The following is a 26,815-nucleotide window of genomic DNA, read 5'->3' as shown; positions in this document are numbered from 1 at the left end:
AACGATCCTAAGAGAAGTGATGAGTCCATAGTTAATGATACTATCGACCCTTCCTTAGATAAAGAAAAAGATCTTGAAGTTATACCTAATGATGTTGTAACTTCCGATCCAAATCATGATATTTCTAATGAAGTTAGTGATACTTCTGAAGAAAATCCCGAGTTCAACTCAGGGGGAACAAATCATGATTCCACGTCTGCAGATGGTGCGAGTTCATCAAATGATAATGAGCCTAGAGTTCTCAATAAGTGGAAACATCAAAGCTCCCACCCTTTGGACAAAATCCTAGGGGATCTAGAGCAAGGCATTAAAACTAGAAGGTCCTTGAATAATTTCTGCTCGTTCATTTCGTTTCTATCAACCATTGAACCTACCAATATTAAATAAGCTCTTGCTGACCCTGATTGGATAACTGCTATGCAAGATGAGCTTCAACAATTCGAACACAATAAGGTATGGCACTTAGTGCCACGACCTAGTGATCGAACTGTTATTGGTACTAGATGGGTGTTCAGAAATAAACTGGACGATGCGGGACTTAATACAAGAAACAAGGCTCGACTAGTTGTCCAAGGCTACAATCAACAAGAAGGGATCGATTATGACGAGACCTTTGCACCCGTAGCAAGACTTGAGGCTATTCGTCTCATTATTGCCTTTGCTGCTCATAAAGGAATGAAACTATTCCAAATGGATGTTAAGACTGCATTTCTTAATGGATACTTGGAAGAAGAAGTTTATGTAGAACAACCTCCCGGATTTTTAGATAGCAAGTTTCAAAACCACGTTTATAAATTAGACAAAGCTTTATATGGTTTGAAACAAGCTCCAAGGGCATGGTATGACATATTATCCAAGTTTTTGTTACAAAATAATTTTATACGAGGATCTGTCGATAAAACCTTGTTCCTAAAATCCGAGGGTTCTAATTTACTTGTTGTGCAAATTTATGTAGACGATATTATATTCGGTTCTACTAATGAAAAATTATGCAAGTATTTTTCAGATCTAATGACTTCTGAGTTTGAAATGAGCATGATGGGAGAACTGAAGTACTTTCTAGGCTTACAAATTCAACAAACAAAGGATGGTATAAAGATTCACCAACAGAAATATATCAAGGAACTTATTCGAAAATTCGGTATGGAAAATGCAAAATCATACGATACACCTATGGTACCTGAAAAGAAGATGACTATAGATGAACATGGTAAGTGTGTCGATGAGACTACATATCGAGGTATGATTGGTTCACTTTTATATTTAACTGCAAGTCGTCCTGATATAATGTTTAGCGTATGTGTCTGTGCGCGATATCAATCGTGCCCTAAAGAATCACATATGATTGCAGTTAAACATATCTTGAGATATTTAATTGGTACAACTAATCTATACTTATGGTATCCACTTGAGTGTAATTTCGATCTAGTAGGATATTCAGATGCAGATTATGCAAGATGTTTTTTAGATAGGAAAAGCACTTCTGGGTATGCAACGTTTGTTGGACCTTGTATTATCACATGGGGATCAAAGAAACAAAATTCAGTTGCAATGTCTACTGCTGAAGCCGAGTATGTATCTGCAGGACTGGTATGTTCTCAATTACTTTGGTTAAAGCAACAACTATGTGATTATGGTATTAATATAGGTCGTATGCCTATTATGTGTGACAATACGAGTGCTATAGTAATTTATAAGAACCCTGCCCAGCACTCGAGGACCAAACATATAGATATTCGACACCATTTTCTACGAGATCATGTAGAGAAAGACAACATTTCACTTGAATTTTGTAGTACCGAAAGGCAATGGGCTGATATCTTGACTAAGGCATTAGCTAGAAAACGCTTTGAGTTATTGAGACTTGAGATTGGTTTAATTAGTGATAATTAAATCCGTCATAATTATGTCTGGGAACCTGAATGACTGGCTAGGAAGATGAGATTGTACGATTGTGTCCGTATATTTTTGTTGCAAGTTTAATTATGTTAAATAATATTTATTTTACGTGTTATATCTTGCTTATGTGTATGGTAATTTTTATATTCTGCATAATCACATTTCCTTACAAAAATTCGACAAAATCTACAATAAACTGCCTAAATATAATAAAGATATTTCTATCTTATTATATTCCTACACAAATCCTGCCTAAACTCCATCACAAGATTTTCTTTCCTAATCTTACATCAAATAGGAGATAATACCAAAAACAAAAAAAGGGGAAAGTGCCGAAAAAATAAAATAAGAAAGCACGAAAAAAAAAGGAAAGTGCGAAAAAAAAACACACAAAAAAAAGGAAGTGCCGTAAAAAAAAGGGGGCACGAAAAAAAAAAGAAAAAAAAATGCCGAGAAACAAAATAAGGAAAAGCATTAAATATTAGGAAATTGGTATTATTCTCTATCTTTAAGGAATCCTATTCTTACCTAAACTCAAATTCCTTATGCTATATATACCCCTTTAATCTCTCCATAATTCTCATCAATTCTAATCATCTAAACCCTAAATACCTTTGCTACTATCTTCTATTTTAATAATGACTAATCAACCTACAACCCGTTTTCTATCCAAGAAACATGTTGTTATTAGAAATAAAGTAACCCAATCACCGCCAAGAACCCGCTCCACCTCACCGGCCGACACCCCTCGTTCCCCACGGACCACCGCCGACCTACCCGACAACGACAAGAAGCGACGAAAATTGGTTAAGGGTAAGGGAAAGTTGGTTTCGGAAATTGAGGTAAGTTCTAAGACTGAGAACTATGTACTTCAAGATGGTTCTTCACGTATTCTTTACGCACAGCATATGGATGATTACACCAACAATGGACTGAATAATCTTCGATTAACTCAAGTAGAACGAAGTAATATCAATCAAGTTGCTCGATATCGCATTCACGCAGGACGAGTTTATTCGATTGATTGGTTAAAGAAATATAAAGCACTTGGGTTTTTCAAGAATTTTCTCAAAGATCAAGGATGGGAAAATATTGTTGCTGTAAGTGGTCCTGTCTTTCCTATTGAGGTATATCAATTTTATGCTTCTGTTCATTTTAAGGAAGGAAATTTATTTGCTGTGGTTAATGAGACTTCTATAAAAGTTTCACCTGGTGATTTCTGCGACTTGGCTCGAGTTCCTGGAGGAGGAATCGAAATCAATCCAAGCGTAGAATGGGGAAGTATGTTACCTGAAAAAAGGTTGATAGTGAAACGGTATTTCAAACAAGATGCGACTTCATCTGAGACTATTTTAACAACTAAGCTGTCGCCAACTTTGAGGTTCTTTTTGAACTTTCTTTGGACTACCGTTGTTCCTCGAAAAGAAGGTAGAGATAAATTCGGGGCTCATGAGATGATTATTATGAAGGCTTGGCTTGAAGGAAAAAAGGTTAGTCTACCCTTGCTTGTGTTTCATAAAATTATACAAGCTAGTGTAACGGCTAAGATGGATGATTTAGCTTCTACTTTAAGTTTACCTTATGGGAATTGGATCTCACGAATTTTAGAGAAGAAAGGAGTAATTGGGAAGCATAGTTATGGAGTTATTACAAATGGCGAGATGAGCGATCTTTATCTATCTTATATGAAGCTCGTTATTAATGGCAACGAATTAGGTTTTGAGACAAAAGGAGAAAAAGGAGAAAAAGGAGGAAAAAGCAATGTGAATTTTGAGATGTTGGATTCTAAGATGGAATCGAATTTCACTTCTATTCTTGGAAGGATTAATGAGCAAGACAAGAAATTAGGAGAGTTGTTTGATCTAATTAAAAAGGAAAGGAGAGTTGATACTAAAGGACCAAGTGAAGTGAGCTCGGCCCGTATAAACACCGTGTTGTCACGGTTTGATACACGAATCGACAGTGTTCTTAAGGCCGCCGTGCGAACACATTCTGAGTCTACTCTTATGAAGGAAGGTTTGGCTAGTTTGGTTAAGTTTGGTGATGAGCTCTTGCAATCTGGGAAGGAGATGAGGTATGAGATGCAAACTATATATGAAGCAGTTAAAGCTATGACTTTGAGGATTGGTAACTTTGATACTCGATTGACTGCCCAAGCTGCACTCCTAGACCATTGTCATGCGCGACTCGAGGACTTGGAATATCGAACCCGTCCTAGGTCACACCCGCCGAGCCCACGCTACCCTTGACCTTCTCGCCCTAATCCATTCAACCTAGCCTTATCTTTTTAATTCCTTTGCTCACAATAAAAATCCATTCTTATGGATATTAGCTTTTCAATTCCGCATTTTATTCCTTGTGTGATTGCAGGTTTATAATATTATAATGCTAATTAAGAACTAGATTGCGTTTAATATAATATGTTTTTCATGATTAATTCTTGTCTCATAATATATTATTCTGGTCGTTTTATGTTTGTTCTTATCTTTTCAATGATGCCAAGATGGGGAATTGTTTTTATGATTTGCGACCGTCTCAAGTTAATTCTCTCACGGCGTTCTATATTTATAACTTTGGAAAGATTATAAGTTTCTGCGCTCAACTGTTCTATAATTTGGGAAGTATTATGTTGAGGGGGAACTAGACTTAGACACAAATCATAGGAGACTTGTCATCATCAAAAAGGGGGAATTGGTTGGACCTTTAGTCCTTATTAATTGTTTTGATAATGACAGTAATGATTTGTATGTGGACTTAATATTATAAACATATGCGTGTAATTGTGTGCTTAAGTCTTAATTTAGAAAGGAACAATTACGATGACGCAAGCTTGAAGTTTGGACCAAGGAGGTACAACTTCAAATATACTTGATCGATGTATTCAAGCAAGATCAAGATTAGAAATCAACCACGAGACTCAAGATGAGAGACTTGTGAAGAGACGATTCGTTTACTGAAGATCTACTGAAGATTAGATAGTATAGGTCGTCATCCGGTAATGGTTTAACTTTGTTTGATTTAAAGGTTAGTGAAGTTATGACCTAATAGCCATAACTTCATTGCTAGACAAAAATGATGCGTTAATGTTTGGAAAATATATTTTTAATGGTTTATAAAAATAAGAGAGTATTTATTTTAATTGGAATTAATTAATAAGAATTTAAGTTGAATAAACTATTGGTTTGTAACACGATATTTATATCGTCATGCAACCTAGGGCTTTAACTAAATTCTATCTCGATTTGTTGTGGGCTATAGAAGCAAGAAGTGGACCGAAGGAGCCCTAGAGGCCGGCCAAACCCTAGGTGGCCGAACCCTAGGTGGGCCGAACCCTAGAAAGGCCGAAACCCTAGGGAGGCCGAATCCCTAGGAGGCCAAACTCCTCCTTCCTTTTGCTTCTTACTTGTTCATCAAGTTGTTAGGGATTTATTATTCCAGAACATTCCTATGCCCTAATTCCAGAACATTCCAAACCCTAATTCACTCTACTATAAATACTCTCATTCATTCAACATTAATTGTTGACACACACATCTACACTTTTAGAGAGAAAAATATTTTAAGCAAAATTCTTTGAGCTTTAATTATTATTTTCCAAATTTGCTTATACAAAAATTGCGCATCAAATTTGTCAATCACTCGAAGAAAAATCGTTATAGGATACTAAATACACAAGGATAGTATACTCACTCGCATAACGTGAGATTAGTATTTGTCGTTGTATTTTTCTTATTAACGTAAGAGCAACCTAGAGTATTTAGCGATACTCAATCTGAGTTATAATCATATAGTTGATTATACGAGTGGATTGATAATTTTTGTAATCCGGGGAAAGGTACTAAAAATTATTAATCGAGAATAGCGGACGTAGGTTTCGACTTGTGAAACTGAACCACTTCAAAATCCTGTGTGTCTCTCTTTCTCTCTCTCTCTTTATTATTGTTATTTCGATTTTGCATATTATTGTTAGTAAGTTAATTAGTTGATTTTAATCAATAAAATCAAATAATTAATTTATATCATATATTTCGAAAAAGCGGTCATCGTTTTTAATACTCAATTCACCCCCCCTCCCCCTCTTTCGTATTCGATCAATAGACTCCTCAGTTTACATTTGCTTTATTTCCCCTCATAAAATAAAGCAATTACTGTCAAGTTGTTGGAGGTAAATTCATAATGGCCATGATGATTTTCAAATGTTTATCCATGATGAGTTTCAAAGTTTCTTCTTGTGTGGCCAACGGGATTAGTTTTACATTTTTTTTGGTGTTTTCATTCAGTTTAATAACTACTCCCTTCCGTTCCGATTATTTATTACCTTTGGTTTTGGCACAAAGGGTAAGGCCTTGTTTGGTTGCCCACCAAATTCATGGGAATTCTAAAATCCTATGAATTGTGATTTTTGCAAGTTGTTTGGTTACCCCATTTTTTGTAAATTGGGGGAGTTTAAAACTCCAAGGAGTTTCCAACTCCTGCATGATGGGGGAATTTAATTACCTACCCCCTCATGGTCATTGAAAACTCTTAGGAGAATAGAACTCAAACATGGCAACCAAACGGATTCTTGTTATTCATGTGAATTGTGATGTTGGAATTAAACTCCCGTGCATTGCAAATTAACACATGCATTTGATTCCCGTATGAACCAAACGAGGCCTAAGGAAAGAGGTGAGGGCCCAATTATTTGATGACAAGTTGACAAAATTGAGCATGAAAAATTAAATTGTTCATCAATAACATTCCCAAGATAGAAGTAAACAATTGAGTGAGATACCGCAAAATGAAAAAGGTAAACAGATGACTGGAACGGATGGAGTATTGATGAGATGATCTATTTTTTATGCTCAAGACTTATTTATTACATTTGAAAAATTACAAAACACTATCGCAACCTTTTCCAAATTATGATCTCCTAAATTGGCCGATGAAGAAAAAATTCTTCCATTGTCACAGACATCAATGGGTAAAATTGTTTACACTCTCTTAGGTGGTTGTATATAAGTGTAAATTTTGGCTGAATGATGAGATGGTGTGTGTTAGACATATCACATCACGGGTGACGAGCGAGGTAGCGAGGGGTGACTTTTGCATGGTATACGCAAAGCTCGGCTTCTATTAATATCCAAATAACACAATTTCGTATTTATAAAATGCCTTTTTTATGAATTATTCTAAGATATATCCTTCGTTCTGTAAAATTATATGGAGTATGTTATACCTCTAAACTAAATTAAAAGTTTTTCAAATAACCTACATTAAATGCTCATATTCCGCTGTTTTATATGTTAAGTTGATTACTCATGAAAAGTACTCAAATAAGAAAAAATGGCACAAAAAATGAGGGCTAAATGAATAAGTCTATTTAGACTAGATTTGACAAACGAGGCAATCAGGTCCGATCATTTTAAATTCGGATTATTTTAGGCTCAAATAAGATAGGGTTGTGAGGGAGGTTGTGGCCGATGGAAATGAGGTGCTAGGTGAGGCGGAAGGTGTGGTGGTGGGGTCTCGAGGTAGTCGGTCAGCGGGGGTGAACGTTGGAGTGACTTTAAAAGTTCAAAAAATCAATTTATATAAGTTGGAATGACTTTAAAAAAATATCTAACAACTAATGTATAGCATTGTGACATTGAAAGGTAATGAGTAAATAAGGTGTTGGCTAAAAAAAATACTTTATCCATTTTAATTTTATTATTCAATGTCTCATTTTAAATTATCTCAAATTGACTGTGTTGCATGACAAAATGATTTACAATACTGAGAGGCAAATGTTAACATAACTCAAAAAAAAAAAAATAGAAAAAATTAGTTTTTTGCGACTAGAAAGGCGAATAAATGGGGCCATGGAGGGTGTTGATAGTGAGATGTCGTGATAGGGTGTAACGCCCCACTTTTTAAAGTAGCCATTATAAATACGAAAGGGGTGTACAAACTGTACCATTAAATATTATACAGCGGAACCTTACAAAGTGATATTAAAAGAAAAAAAACTATTTTACGGAGACGTTACTGACGTATTTTTTCTAAAGGGAAACACAAGGCTAATTTACAATATGGTACAAGTTTGTCTTATTACATAATTTTTCTCCGAAAAGCAAAAACTGTCAACATCGTCAAAACTCACCCCTTCTTATTCCCAGCACAGAAACCTGAAAAAATTTATAAACATAACGGGATCAGCCAACCACAGGTTGAGTATGACTCCAGTTCCCTCCACCGGCCTTATGTCATAACATTTATTCAATAGGAATTATCAACTTTATATTGCCCAATACGATACTTACCAGAATACAAATATTACCTGTCAGGGACCAACCCGATATCCCAAAAACATTATATGACTACCATACCAACAGGATATATATTCATATGACACTAATGTCGGTATACCATTACTGAAGAGATATAGACATTACCTTTTTTCTCATGGGCCAACGCCCTGGAGCTAACGCTCCCTTTTTAATATGGGCCAACGCCCTGGAGCTAATGCTCCCTTTTTAATATGAGCCAACGCCCTGAAGCTAACGCTCCCTTTTTAATATGGGCCAACGCCCTAGAGCCAACGTCTATAGTACCAACGTTGCTCCCTTGTATGGAGCCAACGTTCCTACTGTGTACACAATTTTTATTCCCCTGTAATGTCATCTCAAACCAATAATCGTATCCCGAATGCTACAATTTGCCAATTATGCAATATGACAACAGTAACCTTATCACAGTAATATACTTATAAGACGATAATCTATATAACATGTGAGCAGTATAACAATCACAAGATAAAATTAACAATAAAACTAATATAACGATTATTTCTAATCTCTTATTTCAAGGTAAATAAAGGTAAATAATTACTTATATCGACAAAGGGTCCCGAAATCATACCTTATTAGGTATATAAGATAACCCGATGAAAAATCAACACCCTTGTTTTCCTCCCTTTGCCTCTCGGTTTTGCGTAACAAAATTTGTGATTTTTTTTTTCCAATTTTTTTTTCTTTTTTTTATACATATATATAACATATAGTCGGTGGAAATATTGGTGAGGTGACAACCCACCCAAGTCATTTGGTGAGTCTCACTCTCACGTGTAATATTTCTAATTTTCCTTTTTTTCTTTTTCTTTTTTTTTAAAAAAAAAACAAAACACATACAAAGAATATTACGGTTCACGATAAATACTAGTCTCACCTCATATATACCTAGTAAACTTCTTAAAATGGAGTCGTTTTTACTTATACAGAAATATATAGGTACTAGTATAGTCTATAAAATCTATATTAGTTTCACTCTTTATATAATTATAATATAACCTATAATTATTATATTCGGGCTATTACATTATACCCTCCTAAAAAGAAGTTTCGTCCCGAAACTTAAGATACCTTATCTATTGGAACAGCTGGGGATACTTGCTTCTCATTTCTAGTTCGGTTTCCCATGTTGCCTCGGTATTATCATGGTGCGACCATAGAATTTTAACCATTGGAATAACTTTGTTACGAAGAACTTTCTCTTTTCGATCCAATATTTGAACCGGTTGCTCTTCGTAAGTAAGATTTTCTCTGACTTCTATTGGTGGCATCTTAATAACATGACTAACGTCAGGAATATACTTTCTCAAAAGTGAAACGTGAAACACGTCATGGATCCTTGATAACTCAACGGGCAGATAAAGTCGATATGCTAACTCTCCAATTCTTTTAGCTATTTCAAATGGTCTTATATACCTTTGCCTTAGCTTTCTCTGCTTCCTAAACCTTATTATTCCATTGGTAGGTGATACTTTAAGAAACACAAAATCGCCCTCCTGAAATTCTACTACTCGTCTTTTCAAATCAGCATAGCTCTTTTGTCGACTTTGTGACGTCCGCATTCTTTCTCGAATAAATCTTACCTTATCTGTGGTCTCTTGTATCAGATCCGGTCCGATGATTCTGGATTCAATAATGTCACTCCAACACAATGGCGTCCTGCACTTCTGTCCATACAAAGCCTCATAGGGTGCCATACCTATGCTAGCGTGATAACTGTTATTATAAGAAAATTCTATTAACGGTAAATGTTGCTCCCAAGATCCTTGAAAATCCAAAATACATGACCTCAATAAATCTTCCAAGGTTTGGATGGTTCGTTCCGTTTGACCATCAGTTTGGGGGTAAAAAGCAGTACTGAAGTTGAGTTGAGTTCCCAAAGCTGCTTGAAAACTCTTCCAAAACTTGGCTAAAAAGTTGGTATCTCTATCAGATATAATGGTTTTGGGAACTCCATGCAGTCTAACTATTTATTTTATGTACTTCTTAGCTAATTGTTCCGAGTTCCATGAAGTCTTTGTTGCTAAAAAGTGAGCACATTTGGTTAACCGGTCGACAACCACCCAAATCTCATTCATCCCTTGAGCTGATACGGGTAGTCCTGTGACAAAATCCATGACAATTGATTCTCATTTCCATGTAGGAATATATAAGGGTTGTAAAAGTCCTCCTGGTCTTTGGTGTTCAATCTTTACATGTTGACAAGTCAAACATTTTGAAACAAAATCCGCCACCTCTTGTTTCATATTACTCCACCAAAAAGTTTGTCGAATGTCCTTATACATTTTATTCCCTCCAGGATGAATTGAATATCAGGAATTGTGGGCTTCATCCATGATTCTTTTCTTAAGAGTTGCCAAATGGAGTACACACAACCGATTTTGAAACCAAAGTGATCCATCTTCATGGATTAGAAAACCTGGTGTTTTTCCTATTTGTATATCCTTCCGAATTTTCTCTAATTGCGGATCTTTTCTCTGTTCTTCCTTTATCTCATCACTTAAGGTTGGGGTTACTTCTAGAGCCGCCAAATGCCCGATTAGATCTCCCATAACCATTTCAATATCTAATCTTGTTATGTCATTTTGGATATCGGGTTGCTTTACCGTAAGCATATTCAGAGTGGGAATTGACTTTCGACTCACCGCATCGGCTACCACATTAGCTTTTCCCGGGTGGTGTTGAATATCCAAATCATAGTCCTTAAGAAACTCAAGCCATCTACGCTGTCTCATATTTATCTCTTTTTGGGTAAAAAGGTATTTTAGGCTTTTATGATTAGTATATACCCGACATGAAATTCCATAAAGATAATGTCTCCAAATTTTCAAAGCGAAAATGACTGCAGCAAGCTCCAAATCATGAGTGGGATAATTCTGTTCATGGGTTTTCAATTGCCTAGAAGCATAAGCAATTACCTTTCCGTCTTGCATTAGAACACAACCTAGTCCTTGTTTGGAAGCATCACTATATACTTCCTAGTCATCGGTGCCATTCGGTAGAGTAAGTACAGGGACAGAAGTGAGTCTATTTTTCACTTTACCGAATGCTCGATCACATTTTTCACTCCACTCAAATTTTTTACTTTTCCTGATTAGGTTCGTAAGGGGTTGAACAATTTTTGAGAAGTCCTTTACAAACCTTCGATAGTATCCCGCTAATCTTAAACAGCTGCGGACTTCCGCTACATTCTTAAGAATAGGCCAATTTGTAATTGTATTAATCTTTTGAGGATCCAACTTTATTCCTTCCGCTGATATAACATGACCTAAGAAACTCATTTCTCCTAACCAAAATGCACATTTCGAGCACTTGGCATATAATTGATTTTTCCTTAAAGTTTCCAAGACTGTTCGCAAATGGTTAGCATGTTCTTCCTCATTCTTAGAGTATATTAGAATATCATCGATAAAAATGATGACAAACTTATCCAAGTAAGATCTGAATACTCTATTCATAAGATCCATAAAAACTGCTGGAGCATTAGTGAGTCCAAAAGGTAATACTGTGAACTCGTAGTGTCCATAACGAGTTCTGAAAGCGGTTTTTGGAATATCCTCTGATTTTATCCTTAATTGATGATATCCCGAACGCAAATCAATTTTGGAGAAAACATCACAACCTTGCAATTGATAAAAAAGGTCATCTATACGAGGTATAGGATATTTATTCTTTATAGTGACCTTATTAAGTTCTCTGTAATCTATACATAACCTCAAACTCCATCTTTCTTTTTGACAAACAGTACCGGTGCTCCCCAAGGTGAGGTACTAGGTTTTATGTATCCCTTTTCCAACAATTCATCTAGTTGTTCCTTTAATTCCTTTAGTTCGGCGGGGGCCATTCAATAAGGAGCCTTAGAAATTGGTGTACTTCCAGGTACTAATTCAATCGGAAACTCTATTTCACGGTGTGGGGGCATTCCGGGAATTTCTTCGGGAAAAACATCTGAAAACTCATTTACAACCGGTATATTAGCTATAACCAGCTCAGACACTGATGGGTTACCGATGTCACATAAGTATCCCTTACACCCTTGGCGTAAGAACTTTAGAGCTTTTAACAACGATATAATCCTATTTCCCTTATGGGTCTGGTTACTTCGAAAAAGTACTTTCTCTCCATCTCTTCTCATAATTGTCACCGATTTCTCATGACAGTCTACCATCACATGATTCTTCCTAAGCCAATCCATTCCTTATACAATATCAAAATCTTGTAGGTTAAACTGGATAAGATCGGATAGGAAAGGATTCCCCTCTATTGTCAAAACACAGTCTCTAAATAATGTGGTACAGGATATAATTTCCCCTGTGGGTAGTCCAATTGGGAGTCTTAGTTCTTGGTTCTGGGGTTTTAAATGCAGCCTTTTACTTAAAGAATGTGATACAAATGAATATGATGCTCCAGTATCAAACAAGACATTAACAGGAATAGAGTTGAGAAAAATGTTACCCGTAACCACGTCATCAGAAGACTCCACCTCCTGGGAATTCATTACATACACCCTTCCTCGAGTTGGACCCGGTTTTTGAGTTTGATGTCCTTGCGGTTTTTGAGGTACACGTGCTGTAATACTACGGTTTTATGAGTCTCTGGGTACTCTATCGAGTGGGCCTTACTCTGTCGAGTAAGGGTGTTTTGTTTTTAGAAACAGTATTCTGTCTGTAGGGTACTCGATCGAGTAGCCTTGGTACTCGATCAAGTAAGTGGCACTCGATCGAGTACGTTGGTTACTCGATCGAGTAGCTCGGTTAGCCGGTAGTATTTTGACGGGTTTTGTTAATAACACGGATTAGTATATAATTCATATCGTCATCTTTATTAAACACTTTTACAAACCTAATAAACTTAAAAAGGAGATTGAAACTACGTCGTTCGCATCATCCGTGTTATTGACAAATCCCGGAGCTTGAGAGGTCGGATTTCATCGTTCTTTGCATCTTAGCGATCCTTGCGTCAAGGGTAAGATCTACATACCAAATTTATAGCATTTAATGAACTTTGTTTAAACCCTAGTTTGGGGATTGGGGGTTTTGATGGTTAATTGTGATTGTTAGTAATTATATGATTATGTGTTAGGAGGAGGATTCGTAGAGGAGAGGTTTTGATACAGCTGTTGAGACCGTGTGCTTGTGTTGCATTCTAGGTAGGGTTTCCCCTACTCAGTATTAGTCACATAATGTGGTTTGTTGTTGATTGTGATTGTTGTTAAGGTATCATATTGGTATTGTGACGGTTGTGGATTTTATCATTGTTGGTTGTTGTTGATTGTATCTGTCTGTGTTCTTCGGGGTGCGTCCCTGGCTGAGTGGAGTCACTTGCGGGAGTGGCTTCACGCCCATGATTCGCCTTCTGTGGAACCCGCCACAGAAGGGATGTGTACATTAATGGATTTGGGTTTATCGCTCGATGGAGATGAGCGAGGCTTAGATGGGAACGGCTGCGGTCCCCTACTGGCGGCGAGGAGTAACCTGTTGTGATGGGTGCTCTGGCAGGGCTACACACTTTAGTGTGTAGTCAGTATTGAGGAGTTGGTGATGGAGTTCTGGTTGTGTGACGATTGAGCTGTGTTGTGTTCTGTCTTATTGTGATTATATAATTGTGTGATTAGTACTGACCCCGTCTTTGTTTTATAAAACTGTGGTGATCCATTCGGGGATGGTGAGCAGTTGTTGAGCAGGTATGATTAGAAGCATATGGGCTAGCTGGGATGTGTCACCACGAGCTGATTAGAGTCTTCCGGTGTCGTACTTTAGTAGTTTGAGACATTTGGTTTTGAGAACATGTATTACACTTTTTATCAGTTTGGATTTGGATTGTAATCGCTTTAAACTTTATTACTATTTAAATATTGTTTTGTTATTGTCATTTGATTATCATTGCCTCGGGAAACCGAGATGGTGACATCTTTATACCTGAGTGGTCCTGGTAAGGCACTTGGAGTATGGGGTTGTCACAAAGTGATATCAGAGCCGACGATCCTGAAACCTGTAACCAATGAATCTAATGAACATAGGGAGTCAATTAAAATGAACCCGGGGGTAAAGGTTGTAGGAGCTAATGCAAAGGCTTGGGAGACGTCCTAAAGTCGCGAACTCGCCCTACAATTTTGAACCGGTCACATGGGGATGTGTGTCAGGGTCGTATGTGTTATCTTTTGGTTTGTATGTGTACATAACGGTATGTGTTGTGAATTGTTGGATGTTGGATGTGGAGAATTGAAAGTATGGTTAAAAGTTGAAGAGATATGTTTTATATGTGAATTGAATGAGAAGTATGTTGGATGTTTATAATGTGGCATTTTGATAACATGAAGTAGATTTTTTTGTTGATTATATGAGGAATTGCGTAGATTTGCATGCGTAGTTATAATTATAATGTTGGAGTTATAAAGGTTGCATAGTAAGTTTGGGAAAGTGAGCTAACATGCGGGTAGTGTATACGAGTTTGCATGACTCGATCGAGTGGGGGGCACTCGATCGAGTAGGTGAGGTGCTCGATCGAGTGGATCTAACTCGATCGAGTGGATAGTTTGATGTTTTTTTTGGTCAGAACCGTGTTTTTGGGTACTCGATCGAGTACATAGGGGCACTCGATCGAGTGGCGTGTCAGCTCGGTCGAGTATGTTTGTGATCAGGAGGTCTGATTAGGTTCTGGAGTCGAGGCACTCGATCGAGTAGCCTCAACTCGATCGAGTGGGTTCTGGTACTCGATCGAGGGGGGTCTGTGCAGGCTATATACGTGTTTTGGGTTATAGTATGTATGTTTATATCTACCTTTTCGTATATAGTTACAAGATGCCGCCAAAAAAAACCGCCTTGTATGTTAGAGCTGAGAACATGACCACCGATGATATAGTTAAGATGTTGGAGCACCAAGATGCTCTTACGGAAGCTTTAAATAGAGTGGGGAAAGATAAGGAGGTTGATCACTCAAAGATCAGTCTCTACATAGCGTGGTTTAACCCGAAAGAGTATAAGGGAACCGGAGAGCCAATGCTTCTAGATAATTGGCACAGAGAGATGGAGAACATCCTAGATTTTGTGCATTGTCCGGATAAGATGAGGGTAGAACAAGCTGCGTTCTACTTGAGAGAAGCGGCATGTGAGTGGTGGGACAAGGTAAAGGTGAATGCTAGGGACATGTATGCGAAGCAGGGGCTGCCTGCTATACCTTGGGACGAGTTCCGGAGGGCCATGAGGAGAGAGTTTGTACCTGAGCATGTGAGGAGTAAGCTGAGAGAGGAGTTCGATGGGTTTAAGATGACATCTGACATGTCGGTGACAGAGTACTACCGACTGTTCAAGGAGAAGTCTAGGTATGCTGAGGATATGGGACTGAGTGATGAGAACCTAGATCTGAGGTTTGAGAAGGGGTTGACCCCCAAGATAATGGAGAAGTTACCCGTGAGAATCCTTACAGATGTTAAGGAAGCTTATGAGAGGGCTGGGAGAGCTGAGAGGCTAGTAGAGATAACCCGAGAGAGGGGTGTTGAAAAAAGGAAGGCTGAGAGTGAGGGTGGTGGCCAATCCAATTACAAGAAGGGCAACCACACTCATGCTAGAGCGTTTTCATCTGGTTCGGGGTTTAGTGCTGGGGCTTCTTTTGGACGTGGCCGTGGGAGTGGTAGTGGTAGTTGGGGAATGACCTGTTTCGGTTGTGGCGGTGTAGGCCACAAGAGACAAGAGTGTACCAGTGTGTTGCCGGGAGGTTTTAAGAGACCGGCTCAGAGGAGCTATTCTCAGGGTCCGACACAGAGTTATGCGAGCAACAAACCGGCTGGGTCATGGAACAACCGGGGATACCAGAGCAACAATGGTGGGGGTAACCGCAATGGCGGTAATTTCTATCAGAAACCAGCCACGAACACCAACAACAATCAGGGGTCGGGTGCTAAGCCGACTATCTTAGCCAATACTGTCCAGGGAGGTGGGCAGAAGACCAGTGGAAAGCTGTTTATGATGGAGAAGAAAGCAGCTGAGGATGACGCACATGTTATCACTGGTACTTTTCTTGTCAATGGTGTTCATACCTTTGTTTTGTTTGATTCGGAGGCGTCACAGTCGTTTGTATCTTCGAGTCATGTTAAACAGTTGGTTTCAGGGAATATGAGTCTGTAAGTGAGAAAGTTTTTATACCCTCGGGTGAGTCTGTATCATGTGGGAGGTTGTATAGGGATGTATCCATGATAGTTGGGCAAGTTGATCTACCTGTAGACTTGCTAGAGTTTCCCTTAGACGGTTTTGAGATGATAGTCGGGATGGATTTGTTAGGAAAGTACAAAGCTAAGATAGACGGTCATCAAAAGAAAGTGTCTCTGAGAGGTCCTAAGGGCGTTTGTGTCTTATCGTGGGTTTCTTGTCAAACCCAAAGTTAAGTTGATTGTAGCTGTGACCTTGAAGTCCTATCTGAGGAAGGGGTGCCCGTTGATCTTGTGCCATGTGAGGGATCATAGAGTGGAGAGTCCGACAGTTGAGCAGATACCAGTTGTGGGGGACTTTTCAGATGTTTTTCCAGAGGAGATTCCGGGGTTGCCACCGAAGAAAGAGATAGATTTCAGTGTTGAGTTGAAACCGGGGACGGGGCCAATCTCTAAGGCACCGTACCGGATGGATCCTAAGGAGTTAGAGGAGCTCAGGAAGCAGTTAGATGATCTGATAGAGAGGGGGATACATTAGACCTAGTGTATCACCGGGGGGAGCACCGGTTCTTTTTGTGAAAAAGAAAGACGGGAGCCTGAGGTTGTGCATAGATTACAGGGAGCTGAACTGAGTGACGGTGAAGAATAAGTATCCTTTGCCAAGGATAGATGACCTGCTTGATCAGTTGAATGGTGCATCAGTCTTTTCCAAGATTGATTTGAGGTCGGGGTACCATCATGTGAAGATTAGAGAGGAGGACATACCAAAGACTGGTTTCACGTCGAGGTATGGCCATTATGAGTATGTGGTGATGCCTTTTGGGTTATCTAATGCGCCGGCTGTGTTTATGGATTTGATGAATAGAGTCTTCAGTCAGTTTTTGGACAAGTTTGTGGTGGTTTTCATTGATGACATGTTAGTCTATTCCAAGACTAAGGAGGAACATGAGGAACATCTGAGGATTGTATTGCAGACCTTGAGGGAGCATGAGTTGTATGCAAATCTCTCCAAGTGTGAGTTCTGGTTAGAGAAAGTTGCTTTTCTGGGGCATGTGATTTCTAAGGATGGGGTAGCTGTGGATCCGGCAAAGATTGAGGCAGTTACCAAGTGGGAAGCACCAAAGAATGTAGCCGAGATCAGGAGTTTCTTGGGTTTAGCTGGATATTATAGACGGTTCGTGAAATATTTCTCCAAGATTGCTAGGCCTATGACAACTTTGATGATGAAAGAGAACAGGTTTCGTTGGGATGAGAGTTGTGAGACGGCGTTCCAAACCTTAAAGGAGCGTTTGACCACAGCTCCAATCTTAGCATTGCCTGAAGGGAGTGAGAACTTTGAGGTTTATACAGATGCCTCAAAGAATGGGTTGGGATGTGTGTTGATGCAGAACGGTAAAGTGATTGCCTATGCTTCTAGGCAATTGAAGCCTTATGAGGAGAATTATCCTACACACGATCTAGAGTTGGGTGCAGTTGTGTTTGCTCTCAAGATTTGGAGACATTACCTTTATGGGGCGACCTTTAAGGTATTTTCAGATCAAAGGAGTTGAACATGAGACAGAGGAGGTGGATGGAGTTGATTGGCGATTATGACATGGATATTATCTACCATGAAGGGAAAGCCAACGTAGTTGCAGATGCTTTGAGCAGGAAGAGTGTACATTCCTTGTGCACAATCATATCCTTGATGAGGTTGAGAGATGAGGTTGAGAGGTTTGGGATACATATGATTCAGAAAGGGGATGCCATGAGAGATTTGACAGTGCAGCCTGATCTTTATGATGATATTCGAGGTAAATAGGTGTTGGATCCTAAGATGGTGGAGTGGAGAGCTGGAGCAGAGAAAGGGACAGTGTCTAGATTCTCTATTCATACAGATGGTAGTTTGAGGTTTGATGGGAGGTGGTGTGTCCCGAATGATGAGGAGCTGAAAAAGACAATCATGACAGAGGCACATTGTACACCATATTCGGTACATCCAGGTGGTGACAAGCTGTACAAGGATTTAAAGAAGACGTTCTGGTGGCCTGGGATGAAGAAAGAAACAGCCGAGTTTGTGTCCCGTTGTTTGACATGTCAGAGAGTTAAAGAGGAGCAGCGACGGCCACAAGGTAAGATTCAGTCTTTAGAGGTACTTGAGTGGAAGTGGGAGTCTATTTCCATGGATTTTATCGTGGGTTTGCCAAAGAGTCAGCAGGGTAACAACATGATATGGGTTATAGTGGATCGACTGACCAAGTCAGCTCATTTTGTGCCAATGAAAGATACATGGACTAAGGCACAATTAGCTATGGCTTATCAGAAAAATGTGCTAAGGTTACATGGGGTGCCTAAAGACATAGTATCTGACAGAGGTGCGAGGTTTATCTCAAGGTTTTGGAAAGAGTTGCAGGAGTCTTTGGGAACGACATTGAAGATGAGTACAACATTTCATCCTGCGACAGACGGTCAGACTGAGAGAACAATCAAGACTCTTGAGGATATGTTACGAGCTTGTGTGATGGATTTTGGTGATAGCTGGGAGCAGAGGTTAGATTTGATCGAGTTTTCCTACAACAACAGCTATCACACCAGTATTGGCATGGTGCCATTTGAGGCTTTATATGGGCAGAGATGTAGGAGTCCGATTTGTTGGGACGACAGTGCTGAGGCAGTGGTTTTAGGACCAGAGATGGTACATGAGATGGTTGAACAGATTAAGATGATCAGGGAGAGGATGAGAGCAGCTCAGGATAGGCAAAAGAGTTATGCCGATCTACATCGCCGGGATATAGAGTTTCAGGTTGGAGACAAGGTTCTTATGAAAGTGTCTCCTATGCGTGGGGTCATGAGATTTGGGAAGAAAGGCAAGCTGAGTCAGAAGTTCATAGGACCATATGAGATCTTAGACCGGGTTGGAGAGGTTGCTTATCGTTTGGCTTTACCATCTTCTTTGGATAGGGTGCATAATGTGTTTCATGTATCTCAGCTGCGGAAGTATGTGAGTGATCCGTCCATTGTGTTAGAGGCAGAGAACATAGAGCTAGATGAGTCCTTGTCTTACCTTGAGGTGCCTAAGCAGATTCTTGACCGGAAGGTTAGGAAGACTAGACACGGTGAGACAGTCTTGCTTAAGATCCTTTGGTCTAATCATGAGGTTGAGGAGGCTACATGGGAGGCAGAGGAGGCCATGAGAGAGCGCTACCCTTTCCTTTTTTTATCAGGTATGTATGGTTACGGGGACGTAACCTTGTTTCTTTTAGGGGGGTAGGAGATGATCGCGAAGAGTTTTTGCATCTTTTTATGTTGTTTTTGGTATAGTTAGTAGTGAGTTGTGTCGGGTTGAGTTTGGGTTGGTAGCATGTGTCGGAGTTTTTGTGTTGAGTTTTGTTTGGTTGTAGTGTCGGGAGTGTGGTAGTGTGTTTTTATTTTGTTGTGGTTTGAACTTCGGGGACGAAGTTCTTTTTAAGGAGGGAAGACTGTAATAATACGGTTTTATGAGTCTCTGGGTACTCTATCGAGTGGGCCTTAGTCTGTCGAGTAAGGGTGTTTTGTTTTTAGAAACAGTATTCTGTCTGTAGGGTACTCGATCGAGTAGCCTTGGTACTCGATCGAGTAAGTGGCACTCGATCGAGTACGTTGGTTACTCGATCGAGTAGCTCGGTTAGCCGGTAGTATTTTGACGGGTTTTGTTAATAACATGTATTAGTATATAATTCATATCGTCATCTTTATTAAACACTTTTACAAACCTAATAAACTTAAAAAGGAGATTGAAACTACGTCGTTCGCATCATCCGTGTTATTGACAAATCCCGGAGCTTGAGAGGTCGGATTTCATCGTTCTTTGCATCTTAGTGATCCTTGCGTCAAGGGTAAGATCTACATACCACTTTTATGGCATTTAATGAACTTTGTTTAAACCCTAGTTTGGGGATTGGGGGTTTTGATGGTTAGTTGTGATTGTTAGTAATTATATGATTATGTGTTAGGAGGAGGATTCGTAGAGGAGAGGTTTTGATACAGCTGTTGAGACCGTCTGCTTGTGTTGCATTCCAGGTAGGGTTTCCCCTACTCAGTATTAGTCACATAATGTGGTTTGTTGTTGATTGTGATTGTTGTTAAAGTATCATATTGGTATTGTGACGGTTGTGGATTTTATCATTGTTGGTTGTTATTGATTGTATCTGTCTGTGTTCTTCGGGGTGCGTCCCTGGCTGAGTGGAGTCACTTGCAGGAGTGGCTTCACGCCCATGATTCGCCTTCTGTGGAACCCGCCACAGAAGGGATGTGCACATTAATGGATTTGGGTTTATCGCTCGATGGAGATGAGCGGGGCTTAGGTGGGAAAGGCTGCGGTCCCCAGCGGCGGCGAGGAGTAACTTTGTTACGATGGGTGCTCAGCGGGGCTACACACTTTAGTGTGTAGTCAGGATTGAGGAGTTGGTGATGGAGTTCTGGTTGTGTGACGATTGAGCTGTGTTGTGTTCTGTCTTATTGTGATTATATAATTGTGTGATTAGTACTGACCCCGTCTTTGTTTTATAAAACTGTGGTGATCCATTCGGGGATGGTGAGTAGTTGTTGAGCAGGTATGATTAGAAGCATATGGGCTAGCTGGGATGTGTCACCACGAGCTGATTAGAGTCTTACGCTGTCGTACTTTAGTAGTTTGAGACATTTGGTTTTGATAACATGTATTACACTTTTTATCAGTTTGGATTTGGATTGTAATCGCTTTAAACTTTATTACTATTTAGATATTGTTTCGTTATTGTCATTTGATTATCATTGCCTCGGGAAACCGAGATGGTGACATCTTTATACCTGAGTGGTCCTGGTAAGGCACTTGGAGTATGAGGGTGTCACATGTGCATTGGAAGTAGTGGCACTACCCGAATTAAATGTTTTCAGTTGTGGACAATCGATCTTTCTATGGTGTGGGCTTCCACATTCGTAACAGCGTGAAGTAGGATATCTACATTGCGTAACATGATGATTATTGCGACCGCATCTTATACAGAAAATCTCCTTGTTTCTCTCCTGAAACTGATTAAATGAGTTTCTTCCAAACCCCAAATTTTGTGGTTTATAAAAATTCCCTCCAGTGGCTCTGTCTTTCCCAAACTTCCTCTTATTTTCAACCTGTTCATCCGCTTTTTCTTTCATTATTCTTTCTGCATTCGCGGCCTTATCATACATATCTTGATAATTCAAACAAGTGTGGGTGGATAGTCTGTCACGAAGATCCCACTTTAATCCTTTCTCAAACCGGTTCACTCTCAATTCTTCAGTTGCTACCATATGCGGAGCAAATCGAGATAACTCCATGAATTTTGACGCGTACGCAGTAACAGACAGTGACCCTTGTACCAACTTATTAAATTCATCCTCTTTCTGTCTCCTAAGCGATGGAGGATAAAATTTCGACCTCATAAGTTAGCCCAGTCAAATCCTTCTTCATAACTTCTTTCTTTTACGGTTTCCCACCATAAATCGGCTTGTCCTACAAAATAATACACCGCAAATCCTACCCTCGTTGTCTCCGGACACCGTATAGCTTCGAAAAGCTTATCAAAACTTCTTAACCAATTTTCAAATTCTACGGGGTCCGACTTTCCATCATATGTTTTAGGATTATAACATGCCATTTTCTTAAAGAACTTAGCATTGTTTTCCTCATTATGGGAATTATTGTTTCTTATAGCATCAGCCACAATTGCCGCGAAATTACTCATATCTGTGTGCTCATTAGGGGCAGGTTGGTTAATATCAATACCGATAAATTGAGACATCCTATAAGGCACAAAGAGTAAGTCATCACACTCCTAGTTATTATAAACAGGCTACTTATATATATCGCATTATTATATTACACATTATTCTACATTTAAATCTACTCATACATATTTATATACATTCTTAACAGAAAAGATTTGACCTGTCACCTGCTATCTACCAGAGTCGGGTGACTACTATACATTACAAGACCAGTAATACTACTACTACTATCAGTTCTAAATAACTCTCACACCATATAATACATTATCCTTAACATCTACCCCTCTCTCGGTTGATTTTAAATCTGTTTTATCTTAGGCTCTGATACCAATCTGTAACGTCCCACTTTTTAAAGTAGCCATTATAAATACGAAAGGGGTGTACATACTGTACCATTAAATATTATACAGCGAAACCTTACAAAGTGATATAAAAAGAAAAAAAACTATTTTACAGAGACGTTACTGCCGTATTTTCTCTAAAGGGAAATACAAGGCTAATTTACAATATGGTACAAGTTTGTCTTATTACATAGTTTTTCTCCGAAAAGCAAAAACTGTCAACATCGTCAAAACTCACCCCTTCTTATTCCCAGCACAGAAACCTGAAAAAATTTATAAACATAACGGGATCAGCCAACCACAGGCGGGGTATGACTCCAGTTCCCTCCACCGGCCTTATGTCATAACATTTATTCAATAGGAATTATCAACTTTATATTGCCCAATACGATACTTACCAGAATACAAATATTACCTGTCAGGTACCAACCCGATATCCCAAAAATATTATATGACTACCATACCAACAAGAAATATATTCATATGACACTAATGTCGGTATACCATTACTGAAGAGATATAGACATTACCTTTTTTCTCATGGGCCAACGCCCTGGAGCTAACGCTCCCTTTTTAATATGGGCCAACGCCCTGGAGCTAATGCTCCCTTTTTAATATGGGCCAACGCTCCCTTTTTAATATGGGCCAACGCCCTGGAGCCAACGTCTATAGTACCAACGTTGCTCCCTTGTATGGAGCCAACGCTCCTACTGTGTACACAGTTTTTATTCCCCTGTAATGTCATCTCAAACCAATAATCGTATCCCGAATGCTATAATTTGCCAATTATGCAATATGACAACAATAACCTTATCACAGTAATATACTTATAAGACGATAATCTATATAACATGTGAGCAGTATAACAATCACAAGATAAAATTAACAATAAAACTAATATAACGATTATTTCTAATCTCTTATTTCAAGGTAGATAAAAGTAAATAATTACTTATATCGACAAAGGGTCCCAAAATCATACTTTATTAGGTATATACGATAACCCGATGAAAAACCAACACCCTTGTTTTCCTCCCTTTGCCTCTCGGTTTTGCGTAACAAAATTTGTGATTTTGTTGTATCCAATTTTTTTTATATATATATAACATATAGTCGGTGGAAATATTGGTGAGGTGACACCCACCCAAGTCATTTGGTGAGTCACACTCTCACGTGTAATATTTCTAATTTTCCTTTTTAAAAAAAAAACAAAAAACATAACACATACAAAGAATATTACGGTTCACGATAAATACTAGTCTCACTTCATATATACCTAGTAAACTTCTTAAAATGGAGCCGTTTTTACTTATACAGAAATATATAGGTACTAGTATAGTCTATAAAATCTATATTAGTTTCACTCTTTATATAATTATAATATAACCTATAATTATTATATTCGGGCTATTACATAGGGGAGGGGTCATGATGGGTGGGTAATGATGGGGTCGGGAGTCTCATCAAGAAGGGTTAAAGGTCACGCAAGGGGTGGGGCTGGAATGGTGGTTATGCCGGAGGTACGGTGGGGGGCATATGGGATGGTGGAGGCAAGAGGGGTAGGGTAGTTGGAAGACGTAGGATATGGATTGCAGGCTGGTGGTTAGTTAGAGGGCTGAGATAGGGGTAAAAGGGACGTCGTGATCGGAAGGTTGAGGTAGTCGACCAGTGATGGCGAGTGATGGTGAACGCTGTTTTTAGACATCTAGGGATGGCGGGTGGGAGAGGAAATGAGAGATAAGGTAGAGAATTAAGAGGATAATAAATAAGAGGGGTAATATGATCAAAAGCGTACAACAATAAGTAAAACTAAATTTATATTGCATAAATAAATAAGTTATAAAATTTACAATAATTTTATATCCACTTTTCAAATTTCATCTCTCATAAGTTAAAAATTCGAGAAAAAAACTTCGTATAAAATTAAACAACATAAACTTATAAAAAGTTATGGGTGGACAAAGTAAGTTTTCTAAAATTTAGTAATTTACTAAATCCAAAAAATACTTAAGTTTCTACTTTTAATAATACTTTCCATTGCCACCCGTGCAATGCATGGGTTCAAAGACTAGTATATGTAAATGTAATATAACTTTAGAACGTTAAATTAAGACGTTAGGATTGTATTTACCATAACTGTTGGGTTTGTGCCTTGATTCTGTTAGTCGCCGCTTCGAACGACTATGCGAGGGTCGCTGTATTAGGTCTTAGAGAGCATTATATAAACTCTCTAAGCCTCTACCTAGCAGTCATGCTTATCATACCGTCTGAATCTGTAATCTGAAACTCCTCACATATCAATAAAAGTTTCTACCTTCTGCCCTATGGACGTAGAAAACACACCGTTAGTGAACCACGTAAATCTGAGCGTTGCTTTCTTTAATGTTCTTTATTTGTCTTTCTTGCTTCTGTTATAACAAACTGGTATCACAACCTTCGGGTTCCTGACCAGCGAGAAAGATGTCGGCGATGAACATAAAGATAGATTGCTTTACTGGGAGGAATAGTTTTAGTCTGTGGCAGATCAAGATGCGGGCTCTGTTGAAGCAACAAGGGTTGTGGGCGCCGCTTCAAAAGAAGCAGGAAGGTGCACCCATCGTTGTCGTCACCGTTGAGATGGCCAGTCTGGAGGAGAAGGCACATTCAACAATTATGTTGTGTCTTGCTGATGAAATCATCACTGAAGTTGCGGAGGAAGATACCGCCGCAGGTCTGTGGTCAAAGCTTGAAAATATTTATATGACGAAGTCTTTAGCCAATAAGTTGCTTCTGAAGATTTGACTAAGTCGTAGCATATGAGGCTTGGTCATATGAGTGAAAGGGGGATGCAGACACTGTCAAAATAATATATGTTTTGTGGTCACAAGGTCAAGAATCTGGATTTCTGTGTGAGCATTGTGTATTTTGGAAGCTACATCGCAACAAATTTCCTAAAGCAGTGCATAAGACCAAGGGCACACTTGATTACATCCATTCTGATTGTTGGGGTCCTTCTAAGGTGGAGTCTTTGGGAGGTCACAGGTATTTTGTGTCAATTATTGATGATTATTCAAGGAAGACTTGGATTTATTTGACGAAGCACAAAAACGAAGCCTTTACTCACTTTAAGCAGTGGAAGGCGTTAATGGAGAATCAAACTGGGAAGAAGGTCAAGACGTTGCGAACTGATAACGGCCTAGAGTTTTGCTGGTCTGAGTTCTGCAAGAATGAAGGAATTGATAAACATCATACAGTCCGAGAGACACCTCAGCAAAATGGTGTAGAAGAGCGAATGAACTAGGCACTTCTGGAGAGGGCAAGGTGCATGCTCTCTAATGCTGGACTAACGAGAAGATTCTGGGCAGAAGCAGTTAGTACAACATGTTATCTGATAAATTGGGGACCTCAGACGAGTCTGCATCTCAAAACTCCATTTGAGATGTTGTCTGGTAAGTCTGCTGACTATTCTATTTTAAGAGCTTTTGGTAGTACTGCTTATTATCATGTTAGTGAGGGTAAGCTTGAGCCACAAGCTAAAAATAGAGTATTCATGGGCCATGGGATGGTGTCAAGGGATACCGCATCTGGTCTCCATCTGAAGGTAGGGTTATTTTGGGTAGAAATATTGTCTTTGATGAAAATTCTATGGTTAATCCTACTGTGAAGTTTATTATTTTGTCAGAAAGTAGTAGTAGTAGTAGTAGTAGTAGTAGTAGTAGTAGTAGTAGTAGTAGTAGTAGTAGTAGTAGTAGTAGTGTTGATAAAGAGGTGGAGCAACAAGACACTCTTGATGAGAGTGTACCACAGGAAGAAGATCAACTACTACAGTCCGAATCCGAATCTGTACCAACAAGTTCTTCATTACTAGTTCCGAATCAGCAGAGTTTGGCCCGTGAGCGGTCAATCAAGCCTAATTTTGGGAAGCCTCCGAATAAACTTGGTTTCCAAGATATGGTGGGTTATACACTTCAGGTTACTGAGGAGGTGGAACCTGACTTACATGAGCCATCCACTTTCAAAGAAGCAGCTACATGTTCTGAACCTGTCCAATGGCTTGTCTCCATGGGAGATGAGATGGAGTCACTTCACAAGAATCAGACCTGAGAATTATCCAAGAAGCCTCAAGGCAGAAAGATTGTCACTTGTAAATGAGTCTTCAAGAAGAAAGAAGGAGAAACTGTTGTTGAGGGTATAAGGTATAAAGCTCGATTGGTAGCTTGTGGGTTTAGTTAGAAAGAGGGGGTAGACTACAATGAGATTTTTTCACCAATGGTCAGACATACTTCCATCAGAGTGTTACTAGCAATAGTTGCACATCAGGATTTAGAACTCGAACAACTAGATGCGAAGACAGCTTTCCTACATGGAGAGTTGGAAGAAGA

General features: G+C 39.1%; 2 protein-coding genes across 2 annotated transcripts; both read right to left on the bottom strand.

The window, feature by feature from the left end:
* Positions 1-9,286: 9,286 nt before the first annotated feature.
* LOC141613007 (uncharacterized) lies at positions 9,287-9,907 on the bottom strand. The gene has a single exon (XM_074431750.1). The coding sequence runs from the start codon at positions 9,905-9,907 to the stop codon at positions 9,287-9,289; it is 621 nt and encodes a 206-aa protein (XP_074287851.1).
* Positions 9,908-11,188: 1,281 nt separating this feature from the next.
* LOC141613006 (uncharacterized) lies at positions 11,189-21,768 on the bottom strand. The gene is made up of 3 exons (XM_074431749.1): positions 21,228-21,768; positions 12,084-12,407; positions 11,189-11,832 (listed from the first exon to the last, which is right to left on the bottom strand). The coding sequence occupies exons 1-3, from the start codon at positions 21,766-21,768 to the stop codon at positions 11,189-11,191; spliced, it is 1,509 nt and encodes a 502-aa protein (XP_074287850.1).
* Between the last annotated feature and the right edge of the window lie 5,047 nt (positions 21,769-26,815).

Source organism: Silene latifolia, chromosome 11 (genome assembly GCF_048544455.1).
Source record: "Silene latifolia isolate original U9 population chromosome 11, ASM4854445v1, whole genome shotgun sequence".
NCBI lineage: Eukaryota > Viridiplantae > Streptophyta > Magnoliopsida > Caryophyllales > Caryophyllaceae > Silene > Silene latifolia.
The sequence above is the reverse complement of the archived record's forward strand: the minus strand, read 5'-3'. Positions and strand labels throughout refer to the sequence as shown.